The sequence below is a fragment of the Falco biarmicus genome, chromosome 4 (genome assembly GCF_023638135.1).
Source record: "Falco biarmicus isolate bFalBia1 chromosome 4, bFalBia1.pri, whole genome shotgun sequence".
Classification (NCBI taxonomy): Eukaryota; Metazoa; Chordata; class Aves; order Falconiformes; family Falconidae; genus Falco; species Falco biarmicus.
In genome coordinates this window covers 47,136,812-47,156,348 of record NC_079291.1, presented here as the reverse complement: position 1 = coordinate 47,156,348, position 19,537 = coordinate 47,136,812, and the positions used below count along the sequence as shown (strand labels likewise).

The window sequence follows — 19,537 nt, the reverse complement described above, 5'->3', positions numbered from 1 at the left end:
TTTTGAACTAAACAATGAAATGCAGGTCTTAAGAAGGCCATAATAAGAGATTAAAATGCTTCTGGTTAGTCTTGATATAACATATTTGTTTGTCAGGCTTCCTGGGATTCCTACATTAACGTTTGAAATACGGTGGGGATTGTAGGGGCCAGCTGGGAGCCACACAGCTGGAAAAATGGCAACGAGATTAGTAAATAGCCACTTTCCCTCTTCCCCATGAAATAAACTGTTCCTGTGCGTATTTCATTATGGTTTCACATAAACCCATGCTATGGAGAGTGGATTATCTCCAACGTTGTAGAAAAATTGATTGTTTTGAAAAACTGAGGGTTCTGGGAGTGCTGGCATGTAGCGGTACCTCCGGGGCTGAGCCCTCCCCAGCCCACTGGTGTCCAGGAGGCATCAGCCAGTACCACTGTGCTGCCTGGATGCATTCCTGTGTACACCACTGCCAAACAGATTGCTTTTTGCTGGTCCCCAAGCCTTTCAATGCTTTCAGACTGATCAGTTTAAAAGACTTGTTAAAAACAGGACCAAGAGTTGACAGGCTCTTATTGATTGGGGAAAATACTCAAATTTTATACAGGTAGGGCCTTCAAACATTGCCATGAATTTGATGTGAATAAAGATCTGACAGCACTACAGTTTATTGATTAGGAAAAAGTATCTTTCCTGTTTATTCAGTAGCAGAGATCATTAAGACTTTTAACTTCCCTTTACATTAAGTCTGACACTAGCGCATCTATTCCTTCTTTTCCAGGAGTAACATATACTGAAAAGATGCCAGCAACCTTTGATGATTTTTAGGAATATCCTCATTTGTTTTTTCCTTACACTATCTGGAGTTTCTTTATAAGTCAAACAGCATGAATAATTTTTAAAAAACTGAAGACCTTTGTACTAAATGCTTGGAGAATTTTTTTAAGTCTGTACTCCGGCACTGTAGTAGCAGTCCTATGCTAAGAAATTACCGTCAGAGTTGGTATACATTCCCAGGTGTATTGATCAATTCCATCCTCCCTCTTTTAGCAACAGATCAACCCCTAACAATCATGACCGGATACAGCGCCTGAGACAGGAGTTTCAGCAAGCGAAGCAGGATGAGGACGTGGAAGATAGGCGACGTACTTACAGTTTTGAGCAGCCGTGGGTAAGTGTACGGAGCCTGTGTGATCTGCAAAGGCTGGCTGACTCCCGCTGTCCCCAGGCTGGGTGGCAGCAGACTGAGAGGGATGCAGGGTCCTCTGCCTCCACACTTCTGCCATTTCTGTTATCCCTATTTTTGGTTCATTGATGTTTGTTTTGTTTCTAAGCTTCTTCATCCATCTGTCCTGTGTGCCTATAGCATTATTTGCCCTGTGTTTGGACCCTCCACTCTGAGAGCTACTACTTGGATTTTTTTGCCTCAAAGGCAATGTCTGTTATGCTGAAATTTTCTGGGAAAATCAGAATAAAACACATACTAATGATAAATAATTTAGAGAGAGCATGTAACCTTGCAAATGGCTTCTTTCTCCTGAAGCAATATCACTGTGATTAGTTCTTTTCCTTAAGAGCTATGTATTTTCATGGTAAAAAAGGAGAGATATGCATAATAGCATGCTTCACAATAGTACCCCTTTGCCACTGATATTAGCCAGGACAGTTTTGTCTCGAGATATACAACCTAATTGATCGTTTAAATCCTGTTCAGTCTGAGCTAGCAATGTGATACAATTATGTAAATCTATGTGCTTATCTTGTTTAACATAATTGAATGAATCCGTGTTGCTTTTTAATCAATTACATATCCTAAATTAGGATCCTTTAAATATGGGACAAATATTTTATTGTATTTTTGCTTAAAATTCCACAATAAAGACAGCAAACAATTTGATTGCATTCCCCAAAAAGTGGGAGCTGTATGATGACAACAGTAGAATCTCCCACAGCTTCCCCCAAAACACGTGTAGGTGATGGGTTACTGTCACTTAGCATTACATGTGCACGAGACCAAGGTGGAAATATCTGAAGATCTCCATCTCTGGGTATGAAGTCACTGAGAACAACCTAGGTAACATCCTAGTATTCTGTCATCTTTGTGTGCCTATTGTGGTGGATATAGAAGATTTTTTCACTTTTGTTGAATTTTTGTGTCCTTGCCCGTCTTAAACTCACCAGTTTGAACCTGTGGTATTTTTGACATGCAGCATGGAGAGGAACAAAGGTAAATGTATCCCTAAATGACCTAACATTGCTTAACATACTGTGTCAGGACATAGGCTTCCCTTTTCCCATGTGAGAAAACCTCTAACCTTCTCTGTATTGAATAAATAAAATAAACATTTTTTTTATGACCAGATGTTTTCCATTTGATGTGGTGAAGATAATGCAATAGCTCATCACAGTTATAGTGTAGCAGTTTCAGGGTGAAAGGGGGCTGGGTGTAGGAGGTACTTTCCATTATGCAGATCAACTGCTGTTTAGTCTCCAAATGAGAGATTTGAGCAGCATTCTTGGGAAAACTGTGTATGAGAAAAACTTGCACTCTTGAAGACTTGGGAACTTAACTACTGAAGGTCATGGGCCAAATTGTTGTATATCTAAATGCCATAGCAACTTTAGTCAGGCAACTTGGATTTTATTATAGTTTCTTGTAATGAGCGAGGAGGGAATTATTTGGATGACAGGCTGATTACCTTAGGAATGGAATAATTTCCTAAATTGTGGGTCAGAACACTGACCTTTCCTTTTTCTCTTATTCAAACAAATGGGATCTCTCTGTTTACTCCCCTTCTACAGATCATGCAAATGAGCTCAAATTGACTAATTCAGCTTAATGTATTAATATTAATTCTGAAGCTTATTGTTGCTTTTGTAGGAGCTGCTATGTTGTTAAATACATAGGTGACCAAATGTTTCATTTTGGATAAGTACTTTAAAAAAAATTGGCCCAGAGTATTTTTGAATTATAATTATTTTTTCCATCATGTACTCCAGCCTTTCAAGATCACAACGCTTGGAAAGGATAAAGCAATGATCTCATCCATTTCAGCAGTTCACAGTCATTTCAGTGTTAAGGAGCCATAACCCTCTCTTTTAAGGAGTGTGTTTTACTTTTACATATTAGTCTAAAATGATGGACTTTGTTAAGACACCCTCTCAAAACAGATCCAGATGTATTATTAAATACCAGTGACAGAAAAAAACCTACAAAAGTGGTTTATAATACATATGCAGGAAAATGCTGATATTCACTGGCGTCGTTTTGGTCTTCTCCATCTGTAAGCTGTTGGTTGCAAACTGCAGCAGTGAAAAGTGCACCTGTATCTGGACCCTTGCTGAAAAGTGTGTTACCTGAGGGAGGCTGGTTGTGCAGCCCACATAAGCAAACGGCTTTACATCCAGAGAAGCCTCTGAGCTGCCTGACAGCAGCCAACTCTGACCTGGTTTGGGTAGAAAGAGAGGAAAAAACCATCCGTGGAGAAGTGTGTGCTGTGAGGTGATAAGTAGTTTGTATTTCTCATTAACAAGCTGATGGGAGGGTTGAGGATAGGGAACAAAGTGCTGATGTGATGTGGGACTATCGGTTACTTTAAGGAAGTGTAAATGAGCACAAGGTTTGCAGTGTAAGTAATGGATACTGATGGAAATCTGGCAGCTCTGAGGATTTTCAGAAGAGCGCAATAGCTCAGAAACCCACTAATATATTATCAAAATGATCCGGTGAACATCACCAACTCCAATCCATCCTGGACTATTAATGGCCTGTGACACAGGAGTCCGGTTACCTGTGACAGACACCTTCAGCCTCCTCGTCAGGCTGGAAGCAGATCCCTGTGCCGTGGAGCACTACATCATGCCGGCTCTGAGCGATACCCATGGCAGAGAGACCAGCGCCTGACCCCATCCCTTTCTGGCTGTGTCCATCAGGTGAAGGTTGTTTCTCTGTAAAGAAGTAATGTGACAGAGCTGGACTTTTTTCCCAGCTGTGTTTGCCCTGCTGGTAAACAAAATACTTGAATGCCTACCAGTGTTCATACAGCATCATCGGGCAGCTTAACACACACAAGAAGTGATGGTGCTGGAATGAGATGACACCGTCTATTAAGCAGCATAATATTTCTGCTCAAGGCCATTTGAATGACACACTAGTAAAGTTTAATAACTGACTAACTGTTGCAACATCAAGCCGTCTCTAAACTCCACTAGTTCTGCAACTGAGTCAAAGCTTTATGGAAAAGGTTTTGGCATTTGTGTATTTTAAGATAACTTTCTCAGGCTTCATAATTCTTTTTCTTTTGCATGGCTTTTTTAATATTTTTTTTGTGTTTCACAAAACAAGGTACAAGAGGGTTTCAAGTGCAATACTGTATGCCTGATGTTATACAGCAGGGGGAAAAAAAAAGAAAAATAACAAAATATAATTGTGCCATTTTAATCCTGCTGGTTTTAATCCCAGTCAGTTTGCAGAAATGTCTATCTGGGCTTGTAGAATTGCACAGAAACACAGTACGTCTGCCAATATTCAAGGCCCTTGCTTTTGTTATGACATTTTTATACCAGTGCAGGATTCTTTTGGGACTGATTTTTCTCTTGAGCCTCTGTATTTTGTTCTTTTCTGGGCAGTATTGGGTCTGCTGAGGTTTATCCTTCTTGCACCAGTCCTGGATTTTGGGGGATTTTGGTTGTAATTTGTTCCATATCTTGTATTTTTGCCTGGTCACATCCTAATTAACAGATCCCCACCATCAGTAATAGAAATGCAGCATTATAGCCCTAAATGTCATGGGAGTGAACAATCCAATTAAAAAAAAGGGCATATTAAATCCATTGAAAACACTACAACTGCTTGCAGTCCTGTTTGTAGAAGTACACAGTGATAAAAACCCCACAAAGATGTGGGAGGAACAAAAGTTGGTGGTTTATTTCTCCACCTTTAATAAAAAAAATTGGTGCTAAAAATGGAAAATGGCAAATTCCATTCACAAATACATTTATCTCCAGTCATCTCAGATCTATCTGGATGGTGGGAAAAAACTTGGCATCAAGGGAGCGGCTGAGCAAACTCTACTTTAAATATTTAGGAATCAAATGAAAAGGTACTTTTTTTCTTCCTGAAGATAACAGCTAACTGGGTCAAAATAAATGTACTACATGACTCGTCTGAGTATAGCTTTAGTTACGGGCACAAATTTGCATGATTTTCATAGAGGAAAGACTCCAGAAATCCTAACAACATACTTAGGCATGGCTTGATAGTTAAATGCTCAGAAAATTTAGGGACTATGTTTTTTTTACTGCTGTTTGTTGATGTGTAGAAGATGGATTAAAGGAAAAAAATATTTTTTTATCTGTTTATGATACTCATTTCTTTTCCATGTATTCAAGTCCTTGACTTATTCAAAGCCATAATGAAATCATAATAATCTAAAATTATTTCAGAAAAACAAAAGCCTGATTTTTATTGCTGTAACCTTGACTGTAACATAGTAATTTTACCTGGAGTAATGAATAACAGACTATATTCAAACAAACATTGTAAAGTTTATATCAGGCTGTAAATTATGTAGAAATACTCAACACATTAACAGAAAAGAAAAGTAGTATATTAATTCTTTTATGTATCCATTTCAAGAGTCTGTTTTAGGATATTTTATTCAAGATATTAAGCAATATCTAATGGAGCATTGCAGTAGACAAAGAGTACCTTAGGAGCTAAATTGCTGTTTCTCCTCCCCCAACCTGTTTAAGAGAGGAAACCAAAGTTACACAGAGCAGCCTCCCCACAGGTAGTTTCTCTTCAGCTGTGCAGTTAATATCTATTCTGTGACAACCCTGCGAAGGATTTTGTGAAATATCAGCAATTCCTTGCCCAGGTTTAGGCTCTGACTTTAAAATTTTATATTTATAACTTTTTTTTCCCACTAGTTTCAATTGGAAAATGAAGATAGAATATTTTAAAAAGCTATTATATAATTTTGGCTTGTAAACAAGCATATTTATAACTCACAGGCGTGTGGTGCATGTAAATACCCCAGGCAGAATTTTAGGGCTAGGTGGTTTATTTGTACCATACTGAAGGTTGTATTTCTGCTGCTGCTATACACAGAATGGAAAACTTTGTCCCAAATTGTGCCTTTCAGCTTCCGACACATACACCATAGAAAGATATACAAAGGGATGGGATTTTCTTATTGCATGGTGTTTGAATTAATACAGACACCTGTGGGCAATTTTTAAAAGAAATATTGCTATATGTTCTGTTCACCATAGCAACATAAACAAAAAGACAGAAGTAAAAATAGTTTTTGAAGGACATCTCCCAGAACCACTGCATGTTTTTTATCATTCTGAATTTTGATATGCAGTTACTGGATTGTCTGTCATCTGTGCCAAGTATATTTACTACACATAAAGCAGGCAAGGTCATATAATCTTATCTATTTCTCATTAGTGCTGAACAGTAAGAACCATGGACTTTTGGGGGGCCTTGTGTCTTCCAACTTCCGAGGTGAACTTGAAACTTCTCGGTTAAACACAAAGCTCAATCTGGAAACAAATCAGCACATTTATTTTAATATTAAATAATGGTCTTTTTTAATAACTGGGAAAATACTAAGGGCTTGTTCCTGTAGTAATCTCCCGATTAACCATTTCTCTATCAACACAAAGGAGTTCTATAAGCCTGAGTAAGCATTTCTTCCATCTCTTCCCTATAGCAGTAGGCTGTCAGATAGGTGTGTCACCTCAGCTGGCGGGCCTCCTCCCACCTGAACTGGTTGGATCTCCCTGAAAACTCAGTGCCCTGACCTCCTCTCTGTAATTCTGTGGCAACTTTGATCAGTGCCAGTCCTGGAGCATCCATGATGCCACTGTGCAGAGCTAACCTCCATGGGCAGGAATGCCACTCTTCGGGGAAAGAAACCATGTGGGCAGGCACTGGCGTAGCTAGGAAAGAGAGGAGGGACCTTTATCCCCAAAATATGCTGCCGTTTACTGCTGACAGTGGTCAGTGCAACATGAGCCGTGGGGGTACATCCTCTGTGAAATGAAAAAAAATTGTTTGCATAAAGTGAGAAATCTGTAGAAACTTTTAACTTTGCAGCCCTGGTTTTAAATTGATGCCTCTTTGAGATGAGAGCTGTGTGATTTCACGTATCTTAAAGTACAATTTTACATGCTGAGTATTGTTTAACAATGCTGAATGCAATAACAATCATTGCCACTTAAACGTATTGTGGAAGACATGAACATACATTTATTTAGATAATGCAGCGTTGGTTGTTATTGTGGCCTTGACCGCATCCTGATTTAAAAGGTCAGTGCTTGTCATACCTCTCATTGCGAACAAGGCCAGAGTTCTTACCAATCTGTGCTGTGAAGACCAAGCTGTTGCCAGGTTTGTTGGATGATTTCAGGTTGTTATAATTGTACTTAGCCTTGTGTTGATATCGGTGTTAAAAATACTGTGTTACGTGTATTCCTTATACTTGTTTTTTGTTGCTGTTTAAAGAAGTGAAAATAGTTCTGCTTTTTTTTTTTCTTTTATTACCTTCATTTTGTGCTGACATGTGTACAGATGTGTGTTTGTGTATATATTTTATCTTAATATATATGTATAAAAGTATGCTTTGGGGATTGAGACAAAATTACCAATTAGCTTTTGAAGGCTCAGGTTACTTATAATATAAATATTTTTGGTTTAGAAACTTTAATCAAAAGCATATTGAAAAGATAAATCACAGTATGGAGATTTGCATTTTTCTGAACAAGTTAGGGATCCAAAAAGGAATATATTAACTCTTTATATCATCATAGCCATATATCAAGGGGCATTCGCTATGGTATCACTGAGGTTTTTAATGAAAAGATTTGAAAGAAAGGCCTTTTCATTAAGAAGATGATTGAATATACCTGCCTGTGTATATATCTGTCATGTTATGGAATATGTGATTACATACAGAGGGAGCATTTCTACGTCTCATTGCCATATTTTTGGATGCTTGAAATCAGATAGCAGATTTGATTATATGAACAGCTTATTGTAGATGTGAACAATATGCAGCCAGGACTCTAAATAACTATCTTTTTCAGATTAGTTAAGTATTGAAAATCCACTTAGTTTAACAGGGCATGCAGGTACTCTTACCTTCAGAAAATCAGATAATGGATTTTAGATGTTTTCCTCTAGACCCATCAAATTATAAATGCTGTCCATTAGATGAAATTCTTGTAAACTGTGGAGAATCCACAGATCCAGTCATACTGGGCATGCGCTACAGCATGATAGCCCCTGCCTCTGTCTAACCATTGGCTCCTGTGTGCATTAAAAGAAGTCTCTGAAGCTACATCTTGATCTTAGTCCATTCGTAGTCCATTAGCACTTTCAAAGTCTCTGTCATTTTAGTAAAGGCTTTTGTGGTAACTCCAGCTCTCTGCACATGTGTGCACGTGTACTTGCATTCATGCTTTATAGATGATGCATTTTAGTGTCTTGTATAAACCTAAATTTGAGCAGCAGCTCAATTCTAGCTCCACCTGTTTGGTAATTTAAGCATTCCCTGTACTGTAAAATCCTTTAATCTGTTATATTTACAGTGGGCTGAAAAAAGTGAAACTGTGTTTTCAAATAAAGAGAAGTAATTCTGGTTTCATGTCTTCTCTGTGATAACTAATTTCTCACGTATGACATAGTGTAGCTGCAAGCTTTCCAATGTTGTTAAAGTGGAACCCATGAAATTAGGAGATTGGGTCTAAAATCTTAGTTTAAATGTTTTTATTCCTTATGGAGAAGTTGAGATGGGAACTTCTGAGTCTCCCTCTGGTTTTCTGTAAGCTGCTTATAACCACACTGGAGAGAATTCACAAATAAATCTTGTGATTTTCAGGTAATCACTCGCTTCCATAAGCTGAGCCCTTCAATAAAATACCAAATGTCAGAAGAGTCTCAATAAAGTCAAGAAAGTTAGAAATGTTGACATATGCAATAACTGAAATGCTGCTCTGTATGTGTTGCCCTTATTTAATATAGTAGGAAATCTCTGGGGGGGTTGTTGGTTTGGACATACATATGTACAGCTTATTCATCTGTAAGAAAAATTCCCACAAGGCTGACACACAATTCTGTTTTCTCAACTTGTTGCCTCTACATACTATTCCTAAGACATTTTTCATTAGAAATACTGTTTTACTGAGTTTTTTACAGAGTAGATCTATTCTGAAGTAGACATCTATGTTGCATTAAGGATTCTCTTAAATAAGTTCTCCGTTACTCATAGTCTATGCTTACACGTTCTGATTCTTTTGCACAATCATCTTTTAATGGGAAAGGCAGTTGTTCACCAAACTGTGTCTGCTAAATTTTGAGCCAAGACTGATACTCTGTCTGTAGTGCATTGTTATTGAAAATGAAGTTTCTAGAAGTTGTACACCTGTTTCATATTTGTTGTGTTTCTGGCTACCTGCAGGTACTTGGCTATATAGTAAGGCAAAGGAGAAGTTTATGTCACAAATGACAACCTTCTAGTTCCTAAAACTTGTCTACAATGTACAAAGCCTTTGAAAAGCCTTTTATCCTGCAGATGTTTGTAAGCCATTACATCCCTCTGCTGCAGAAATTATAATGGGGGAAAAAAATGTTTGTTTTGAGGGAAGGCATAGAGATAAAAAGGCAACAAGTGCTTTCACAACCGCAAGTCTGAGACAAGCTGTTTCAGTCCCAGGCTCAGACAAGTGGTTATGCTCCCTAACCTCCCAGTGATTAGATTTAGTAATCTAATCTTTTGAATAGAACTGGTAATTTTAATGAGATAAAATAGTGCTCTGTTTCCTTGTAAGGTAAAACTATTATTAAAACAACAAGGAAACCCCATAATATTCTTTGACTTTTGTGGCACACTATTTGGCAACTTGAAATCACAAAATCTGAAGAAAGTGATATCTCTACAAAAGTAAACTTTTTCATAATCCAGCCATTCTGCAGATCTTGACCGGTCATGCTCTGTATTCCCAGAAAGACCACCCTTTTTCACTTGCTCATAGTATTGTCCTCAAAGTTTCAAACTGTCATCTCATTGAGTTGTTATCTAAAATCCTTCTCAGAGATACAGGGTTCCCCACTGTCCAAAAGACACTTGCTGTATTTATCTACTTGATCATATAAATCCAGAAAATGTTTCCCTGTGTCTCAGGAAACCAAGTGGCGCATGTCTGGACCAACAGCAAAATGGGATGGCTCCTGTAAGGGAGAGCATCACCTAAGCATGCTGGTGAGGTTCAAAAGACCTGCTGTGCTCCCGTCTCCCTCAGTGGGGAGTAAAACTCAGTATTCCCATGGCTAGGCTAACTTACAGTGTTTGAAGATCTGTTCCACAGACTTAATTTAAATGTCAGTGTTACTATAAAAGCGTAACCCGTTCTGGACCAATATTGTCCTGATACATCTCAGAAAAGGTAGGTCAGAAACAGAATCTGTAGCACAAGCCACGGTTATGGGTCAGGATTTAACCCAATTATTATGAAATATCTACTTGAACCGCATGTTGAAACAAATATAACTGTAGATATACAATACCAATATAAATGATAGCTCTTTTGTGGATATTTTTCTGCTTTGTTTAAGACATTTTCCTTTTTATTTTGTAGCCAAGCACCAAGACATACTCACAGAGTGGCCGACACTCAGTATCAGTAGAGGTTCAAATGCAGCGGCAGCGGCAAGAAGAAAGAGAGAGTTTCCAACAAGCTCAGCGGCAGTACAGCTCATTACCCAGGTATGGTAACTGTCTGAAACTATTCACTGTATATGAGCCTGGAGCTAATTTCATTTGTGGAAGGAAAATGTTGTACTTAGTGTAGACACTTTTGTTTAGCGTTGATATAAGGTGGAATATATTCAGTGTGGAAGAGGCATAAAACTTCTTAAGTGAGAGCATGTGGTAGCTGTTTATTTTAGGAGAATTGCTTCAGAGCTGATTTCAGTGGGATCTGATGACACTCAGCACCCAACAGAATTGAGACATTAAAACAAAGCTATTCTTTGTGGAACACCATCCAATCTAATTTTCCTCAATTACTAAAGTCTCCCGAGCATGACATGGGTTGTCCCCTTTTGACATCTCAGATGATTTTTTTTTCTGTTGCCTAATTCCTTACTGGGTAAAAATTATATCTTTGCGATGCTATTGCAGAGAAAAAAAATAAAAGGAAAAGAAACTATCAAGACCTCAAACAAAAGTACATGGAACTGAGAAACTCTATCCAAAAAATCAGGGGCCTTCAAGTTTCCAGTATATAAGTCTTTTAACTTACTGGGTCATTAGCAGTGAAATGCTGAAAATTAATATACTTTTTTCTCTAAACAATTCTGTATTTTTAAAAAATCCAAGTTTTTTTCTTAAATGAACTGTCTGTGCAAAATGTCTTTTACTTGATATTTAGTTATAAGAGTTATTAAAAGTTTACCCAACTTGAACTGTAAATTGACTATCATAGTTAAGCATTGTGCAAATACTCTTTGCATTTTCAAATATGAGTGGCAGTGGTTGAATGGAGAAACCTTTACACTGGAGGTTGGTGTCAAATTCCCTTCCAACAAGGTTGTATTGTTTTTTGTGCCCCATGTGAAAAAAAAAAATATTTGTGACAATATTTGTTTCACCAAGTGTATCATAACTCTTTTTTTGGAAACAAATAGAAGCTCCATAATCAAAGTTATCTAATCATGAACTCTTATCCTTATTTGAAAATAAAACAGATCTCTCAGATTTTCACATGCTACAACATCTTTCAGCATAGACTTTTTCTGTTAAGTCTAGAAGGTGGGAAAGGAAAATGTTAGTGTTTTCTTAGATTGTCAGTTTGTCATTTTGAAAAACTTTATATTCCCTTTGCTTCTTATCTCTACTTTGCTTCTGAAGTGACCACACCCATTAATGCCATATTGTTTTTCCTGAGAAGTTCTCTTCCAGTTTTCCTAGCCCCAGACATGCGCAGACTCAGTGGAAGAGCACAGACACTAGTGTCATTTTTAAGTTCAGGGGTTATTTTTTGATTTAAAACTAGGATTCTTCCTGCTTCCCCTGTTCTTCTCAGTCACTAGGGGCGTTTAAAAGTTGGAAATCAGTTGAAATGCAGTTCCAGTGGCAAAAATTAATGACTCTAAGGAGAAAACTGATCTACAAGAAATTTTGAAAGTAATGCTTTGGGTCATAGAAATGCATGTTTTGAAGAGTGACTGAGAACTTCACTTAATGTGGTTTTCAACATGAGAAGTGACTAGCAACCTAGCAATGCGTGTTACTGAGTAATTACTGATAATTTAATGACTTTGAGCACTCTGGGTATTTGAGCTGTGCTGAGAGCAGACAGAACTTCAGGATCTTGGGCTAAAGTTGAGCACGGCAAATATCCTGATGCTCCTATAACAAGCTGGGACATCCAGTTCTCCAGCTTTACAAACTGTATGTAACCCTGTGATTGATCTTTAAAGAAATCTTAACGTTACTCTGAAACTTGGGTCCCAAGCTTAATGTTGCAACTGTGGCTTTGTAATGATTAAAATTTATGCACTGGCTTTATTCCTGAGTTTTGTTGCTTTTCATCTTGTATTGTCCCTAGGAGCCTCTTTTTTTCCCCTTTGTATGTTCAAATCATTAGTACTAAAGGCAAATAAACTCTTGAGTCAATTTTAAAGGATCTTCCCAGAAAGAAAAGGAAAGTGGGCCAACTAATTTTGAACAAGTACCAGAAAACAGTCAGTAAATTAAATCAGTTCAACTAGTCATCCTCTTGTCCCATGTGAAACTGTAAAAGCAATGTTTAACTCCAAGTTAATTTTCTAGTACTTAAAATTTATCTTGCTCTAGATCAGAAACCTGACAGTTTCGTAGCCTGCAGAGGTTCATTCCATTTGCTTTTGTTCCAGAGAGTGATAAAACATGTCTGAGAAACGTCGTTTCTTTGGCAAAGTTGGATATGTGAATACCAAGAACAGCTACAAAAATTTGCATGAGAATTTACATTATGTTGTAATTTATGCTGAAATAATTTACTTTCATCCTGAATAACAATTGTCATCCTGAGGTCTCAAAATCTATTATGAAATAAGGTGGATGTGGTCATTTTCAAATTATATGTGTGGAAGGAAGATTGCAAAAACATTAGGTCACTTACTAATGGTAGGAAAGTTCTCGGGGTCTCCTGTCTCTCCACTACATATTCATTGTATGAGGCCACATTGAGTCATGTGTTTTGACATGAAAAACCAAGCCACACATAAGCAACTAAATTATTTTCTTATTGATTAATGTTGCAATATATTTTATTTTACTGCTTGATACTCGTACACTAGTTTTAATCTCAAAGTGGGTATCTGTTGCTGGAGCACAAAATTGTTTTACTTTATCATCACCAATCTTATTTTAAATTCATAAAAGCATCTAGCAGCTTGATAGTAAATTAAAGCTATTTCAAAACCATAATCTGTCTTCAAAATAATGTGATGATTTATTGTGAAAAGAGATAAGAATTTGTAATTCCTGTACATATTTGATTTATTTATCTACCCCCTGGAGCCAAAAAATGAGAAAAAATGGTTATCTCTACCTTTTCTTTTATGAAAGCTATAGCAAACTGGGAAACAGTCCTGATAGCATGAAATTCCTTAGCTCTGGAAATGGAAAGAAGAAACTCTCATCTGTGTAACTACCTATCAATAAAGAGCTTTATCTTATGACTTGTGCAATGTTAGAGCAAGTGTTTTAAGGACCTGCCTGTTGCATTTTTAATCAAGTGTGAGTCTAGATACAAATCTTTTGTGAGTGACTACAAGTGCTGGCTGTTATCTGTTTCTTAGGAAGCACAACAATGTGTATGGTCTTTCCTAGTCTGCAACTGAACTGCAGCACTTTTTTTCTTGAGAACATGATGGTGGTTGTAGCACTGAATGGGTTTTCATGGCATATTCCTCCTGGAGAGGACTAGAAACATAGTGCTACTCTATAGGGAATGTTCTCCCAACAAAAGAGGCAAAGTGCCTCTTTGGGACAGAAGAGAACATGACTTCTGGAGAATACTACAGGTGAGGGAAACCTGATGGCATTTCAGAAGCACCCTTCTTTCCAGGGATTGTTGTCAGTAACAGTAGGAGATCCAGAACATTTGTCTTAAAAGACTCTTCCATTTTTTCTTTCCAGGCAAAGCAGAAAAAATGCCAGTTCTGTATCTCAAGACTCCTGGGAGCAGAGCTATTCCCCTGGAGAAGGGTTCCAGACTGCAAAGGAAAATCCCAGATATTCCAGCTACCAGGGATCGAGGAATGGCTACATGGGGGGACATGGCTTCAATGCCAGGGTAATGCTAGAAACACAGGAACTGCTTCGTCAAGAGCAGAGGCGGAAAGAACAACAACTGAAAAAAAAACCTTCTTCTGAAGGGCCTAGCAACTATGACTCATATAAGAAAATTCAAGACCCTAATTATACCCCTCCTAAAGGTCCTTTCAGGCAAGACGTACCACCTTCACCATCTCAGGTAGCGAGGCTGAACAGATTGCAAACACCAGAAAAGGGAAGGCCGTTTTATTCTTGAGGTGAAGAAAATGAAGATCAACTTACCATGCAATAAGGAACATTTTCATATAAAGACTTATATTTTGAGAACCTTTTAAACTGACGGTACTAAGGAGTATATCCATCGTCTGTTTCAGTGCCTTTAAAAATACGAGGAAAGTGTTGGTGGGCCTTATGTCTTTGCCATTCTGTCTCAAGTGTTGGATTCATGGAAGGATGTTCCACCATTTGACAATCATAGTGGAAGTGAGCAGCGCCACCCTGGTGCGCCGAGTCCCGTAGCCCAGTCCAGTAGCTGTCAATGGCTTGTTACTAGGACTTGTTGTAATGTGTTTTACTTTGCAGTGACTTATTACACCAACATGCAGCATTGTGGCATAAAATTGATGAATCTGAGGTTGAAAGAAGCATTGACATGTCCTTTTTTATTTCTCTCATGTCAGGAGGAGGGTTACATATCGCTCTTGAGTGGATATGGCTTAGTTCTACTCTGGATCACAGTTGCAGTTCTGAGATGTTTTATGGTGGAGTCAATACCAGTCTTTGTTGATCAATATTTAAGTGTCTATATGCTGAAAAACTATCCTCCTATTATGCACAAATGCACTCTTTTTTTTTTCTCTCTCTCCCCACTCTGAGCTTATTAAAAAAGCCTTTATCTTGACTCATGAGGAAAACAATATTAAGCTTTCATTTATTCTGAGAATCCTGTTACAATTGCCTTATAATCTTAATACAGAGTCCATTACAAATGAAATAACTGGAGAGAGACTATTTATACAGTCACAGCCAAGCCCTTGATAAGTATATTTTACTATTTTATTAAAGATGGGAAATTATGAACAAACATTCAATGACTTCTACTTTGCTTTACTTCTAAATGAGTTTGGTCATATGACACGTGTCTAGGAAGAGAACTAGCAAGGGTATCATGCCATGGCCATCTGATTCACAGTTGTCTTTGGGCAAATGTTGGAGATAGCTTAAAGCAAGAGAGGAATAAATCAAAGTTTTTCTTTGGATCAAAAAAGAAAACAATTTCTTCTTTTTACGATTTGTGAAGCTTTGTGGACAGTTGCCTTGTGCTTTCGTATACTGTATTGTTGCATTGTGATGCTACATTAAAAATAAACCTTTAAGTATATGAATGAGAGGTAAGTGGAGACAAACTGTTACACATCATCCTGAAAACATGTCAGTATCCAAAAATAACTAAAGCAAAAAAGATTGCTCTAGCAGTGAGTAATATTTGAATGTGCATATGGGATATGAGAAATTCCTTCGCAACAGCTGTTTATATGTTTGTTGGTCTGAACTTCATGTATTGTAAAAAATATAACTGGGTTGCTGAAGTGCCTGTAATCCTGATGTGAAAAGGCTCGAGAATGGATCTCAGCATATCATGTACAAAAAAGAAAGAGAGAAAGCAAGAAAGAAAATCATGTATTGCGTGATTAAAAAAAAAAAAAAGCCTATTTTTTTTTACTGGCACATTTTATTTTTGCGCCAACTTGTTTCTAGAATACATGTGAAATATCAGCACACATATCTGTGTCTTTTATGCCTGTTTGTTAATGGTTTTTGTTGTTAATAATGTACTCCATGTTTAAAAGTTATTAGTGTAAGCACAGTGACATTGGATGACAATAGCTCTTTTACGCAGAATTTACCAAACTGTGTAAAACAGCTTTCCGTGTACATATGAAATTTAGAATAAAAGGCTGTTTCCATCCTTGTCTTTGTATTGCCTGTAGACCCTTATGAGAATTGCTGCAGACATTGAGTTTAAAAGTATTTAACAGATGTTATTTTATCCTATTCCGAATGGTTTGCCTGTGTCTTTCTGTGAGTGCTTATAAACATTGGTTAAAAAAAAAAAAGATTTACAGCCCAGCTGAACACCTGAAGACTATACTCACAGGGGAAAAACACTCTGTTTGATGTCTTGTGTTATTTTTAGGCCATACCTGTGACATTTAAAAGGTGCATTCTTAAGACTAACCTCTGGCAAGAAATCTTTTGTGTTACAGCGTGGCGTCCTCTCCCCAAGGACAGCACTGTCAGAAAGGCACCCTCTGCACCCTGACCAAACCCGGGCACGTGTGAGGAAGCCACCTCTGCACTGAGTGTGTGCTGTGGGTTCTGGTGGAAGCCCTTCACAGGAATGTTGACACAGTGAAAAATGGGAGAAGGCAGTTTTATGAATAAAGCAGTATTTACAGTGCCAGTGATACTCTGTTTCCCCCATTAGTATTGGAGCTGTGTCTGGTTTTCCCCTCATTCCTCCTTTTGTAGGATACTGCAGGAATGTCAATCATAATTCTGTATATGCATGACATCAGGCTGTTGCCATGGCAATAACAGTGTCAAATTATTCACTGTGACTTTTGTGTGGGATCTCAAGGGGAGGAGTAGCAGGAGCTGCAAGGTGGACAGGCAGCTTTCGGTGACCAAATGAACTAAAGGGATGATTTTGCTAAAGACCTAAATTGTAGTGGCTTGTAGTTGTGACTGGGGAAATAATTGCATTTGCAGTTTTGCAGGCCTTGCTGTCTCATCTCCTGACTGCATTCCCAGATTACATAGTTTGATGTTTCTATGGAATTATTTGGACAGGCCAGTAATTGCAAGTACTAAAAAATGCATCCACAGGAATGGAAAACAGGTTGAAGTCCTTTTCAAAATAAGGTCTTTGATAAACTGTTATAGGAAAAAGGGCATATGCTTGGAAAAGTATGAAGTATGGGATGTTTTCCATGTGAGGATGGCATATGTTAAAGTTTACCCTTCTATGAAACTCCTCTTCAAGGTGTTAACAATTTGCCATAATTAGATGTGTTCATGAAAGAAGGCAGATGTTCTCTTTGGGCCATGTCTGTGTTATGTTAGTAAAGTATAAGGTCTTTTTCTGGCTTCATCATCCTGTCTTCTTCCTGACATAGCATAGACAGGATTTCTAATATTAACTCCCGTAATTTGCAAAGGGCGATAAGGAAGTGGGAGGGAGATATTTTAATAGAAAATGACCTTTAGTTCTGCATAGTGAATGGATTCAAAAGTTAATTGAGCTAACTACATTACTGCAGTAATTTGTTTGTGGACGCATAACCATTATGAGATTAACTCTGTAACATTAGTGTGTTTAGGAATGGTCACAGGACAGACTGTAAGGGAGTGTACAGCATCGAGGAGTGGGTGTAAAGCTTGCATATTTTTCTCTGTTGAAACTGAAAAAAAAAAACATCTGCAAAGCCTGCTGGTTTTTTATCAAAATAATTTGTTAATGCTATTGACATTCCATGGGAAAGTTTAATATTACTAATGCAGAAGACTGCTACCTTTCTAAAAAAACCCTATGTCCCCTTGCCTTATAGGGCCTCCTTGGAAACAAGAGTGCAGCCCTGGTGAGTTATTGCATGGGCCAGATAGTTTAATATATGTCTTTGAGAACTCTGCCATCAAAACCAGCAAAAAATGGCATAGAGCCCAGCTAAACGTGGTCGGAAAGTACAATTGCCATTTATTGCTGGCAAACAGCAGGAAGAACAACAAAACAAAATTTAAACTCATCATGACTGTAGATATATGGCCTGCCTTTCAAAGCTATGCCGATGTTTTGCTCATGTTTGCTCTGTTTCTAACATTGCATTTGTCTGTGCTGGGTATGTTGAGAATGGAAGGGAAGAATCCTTGGCCAGAGAAGGAAGAGATGCGCCAGATTAGCAGTGTTGGCTAAACACAGGATATTCTTGGGTAATTGAAACCTTTGAACTTGCGCTGTTGAGACTTAAAGTGAATTTGGCTATTGCATGCCCTGGCTGGCAAGTCTATTTTCAAAATATTTCTTAATTCTTTTTGCTATGCCTGACTGTTCCTACATATTTCTCTCCTGAGTTCTCAGTCTAGTTCATAGGAGTTGTGAGGAATCTGTCAGGAATGCAAATGCAGAAAAAAACTTATCTGTTTTTTAGGCTGCTGTTGTGTCACCACACCCTGGCCTTCCAGGCTCAATTTAAAGTTCAGCCTTAACTTGGCAGAGGAAGAGCAAGGATCAGAAATCCAGGATGGGAGATTGACATCATGAAAGTAAGGTTTCTGTGTGTGCATGTACAAGGGAGACAGAGGCAGAGAGAGGCACAGGCTGGAATTGTTTGCCTGTAATTTATGTCCAGCTTGAAACCCTCTTCTAAAAATCTTGTAGCATTTCTTCAGAGGTTTTTCCATCTGTGCAGAAACCAGCTGATGATTTGATGCACATGGTTACTGTTTCATGCCTCCTGGTACATCTCTTCTATTTTGTATCAGCATCACACTCTCTTTTGCATCTGCTGATTAATTCTGTTGCATTTCTTTGTTTCTCTAAATGGCATGCAATTCATTCATATCCTAGGCTGCTTCTTGCCAGTGATTGATATTTGTCTCTTACCTTTGAAAACTTACTTTAATATTTTTCTGTCCTTGAGAGTACTGTTAACTTTTGTAATTTACATTTTAATCACATTTGAAAAATTGAGGCTGGAAGCTTGACTTGGGATTACACAAAAGCAGACTAAAGAAAATGGCTTTGATTTCTACTCTGTGTGCAGTGCACACTTCCCAGGCAGTTGTAGGGATGGTACAGAGTACTGTCTGAATGAGATGAAGGAAAATATCAAGCCCAGGAGCTTTGGAGGAAGAAAAAAAAGTTAAGAAAAGTTTTGAAAATATTTATGCCCATTGCATGCTATCTGCCGTGAAAATAAATAATAATTCCTTAGAAGTATAACTCTTTGTCTGACTGGCTGATGGTTTCACTGCTTAGGCAGACGTGACTGTGGTTTTAAGACAGCGGGATGGAACGCTGCTTGCGCCCTTCCAAAGGATGCCAGGACCCACTTCCCTTGCAAATTGGCTCCCAAAATACTGTTTTCAGCTGCACTATCTTACAGCAACCAAGCTCTGGAATGGGCTTACATTCACACATTGAGCTGAAAACTGCAGTGACA

At 38.0% G+C, this 19,537-nt stretch overlaps 1 protein-coding gene across 14 annotated transcripts in view; it reads left to right on the top strand.

Moving 5' to 3' along the window:
* The window catches only part of PARD3 (par-3 family cell polarity regulator), a 459,181-nt gene extending 442,896 nt beyond the window's left edge, over positions 1 to 16,285 (top strand). For all 14 annotated transcript variants that reach the window (XM_056335022.1, XM_056335029.1, XM_056335028.1 and 11 more), the window contains 3 exons: positions 1,030 to 1,150; positions 10,627 to 10,754; positions 14,178 to 16,285. In XM_056335022.1, coding sequence (XP_056190997.1) covers positions 1,030 to 1,150; positions 10,627 to 10,754; positions 14,178 to 14,571 — 643 coding nt within the window. In that variant the 3' untranslated portion in view covers positions 14,572 to 16,285. The remainder of the gene's footprint in view (positions 1 to 1,029; positions 1,151 to 10,626; positions 10,755 to 14,177) is intronic.
* Positions 16,286 to 19,537: the final 3,252 nt, after the last annotated feature.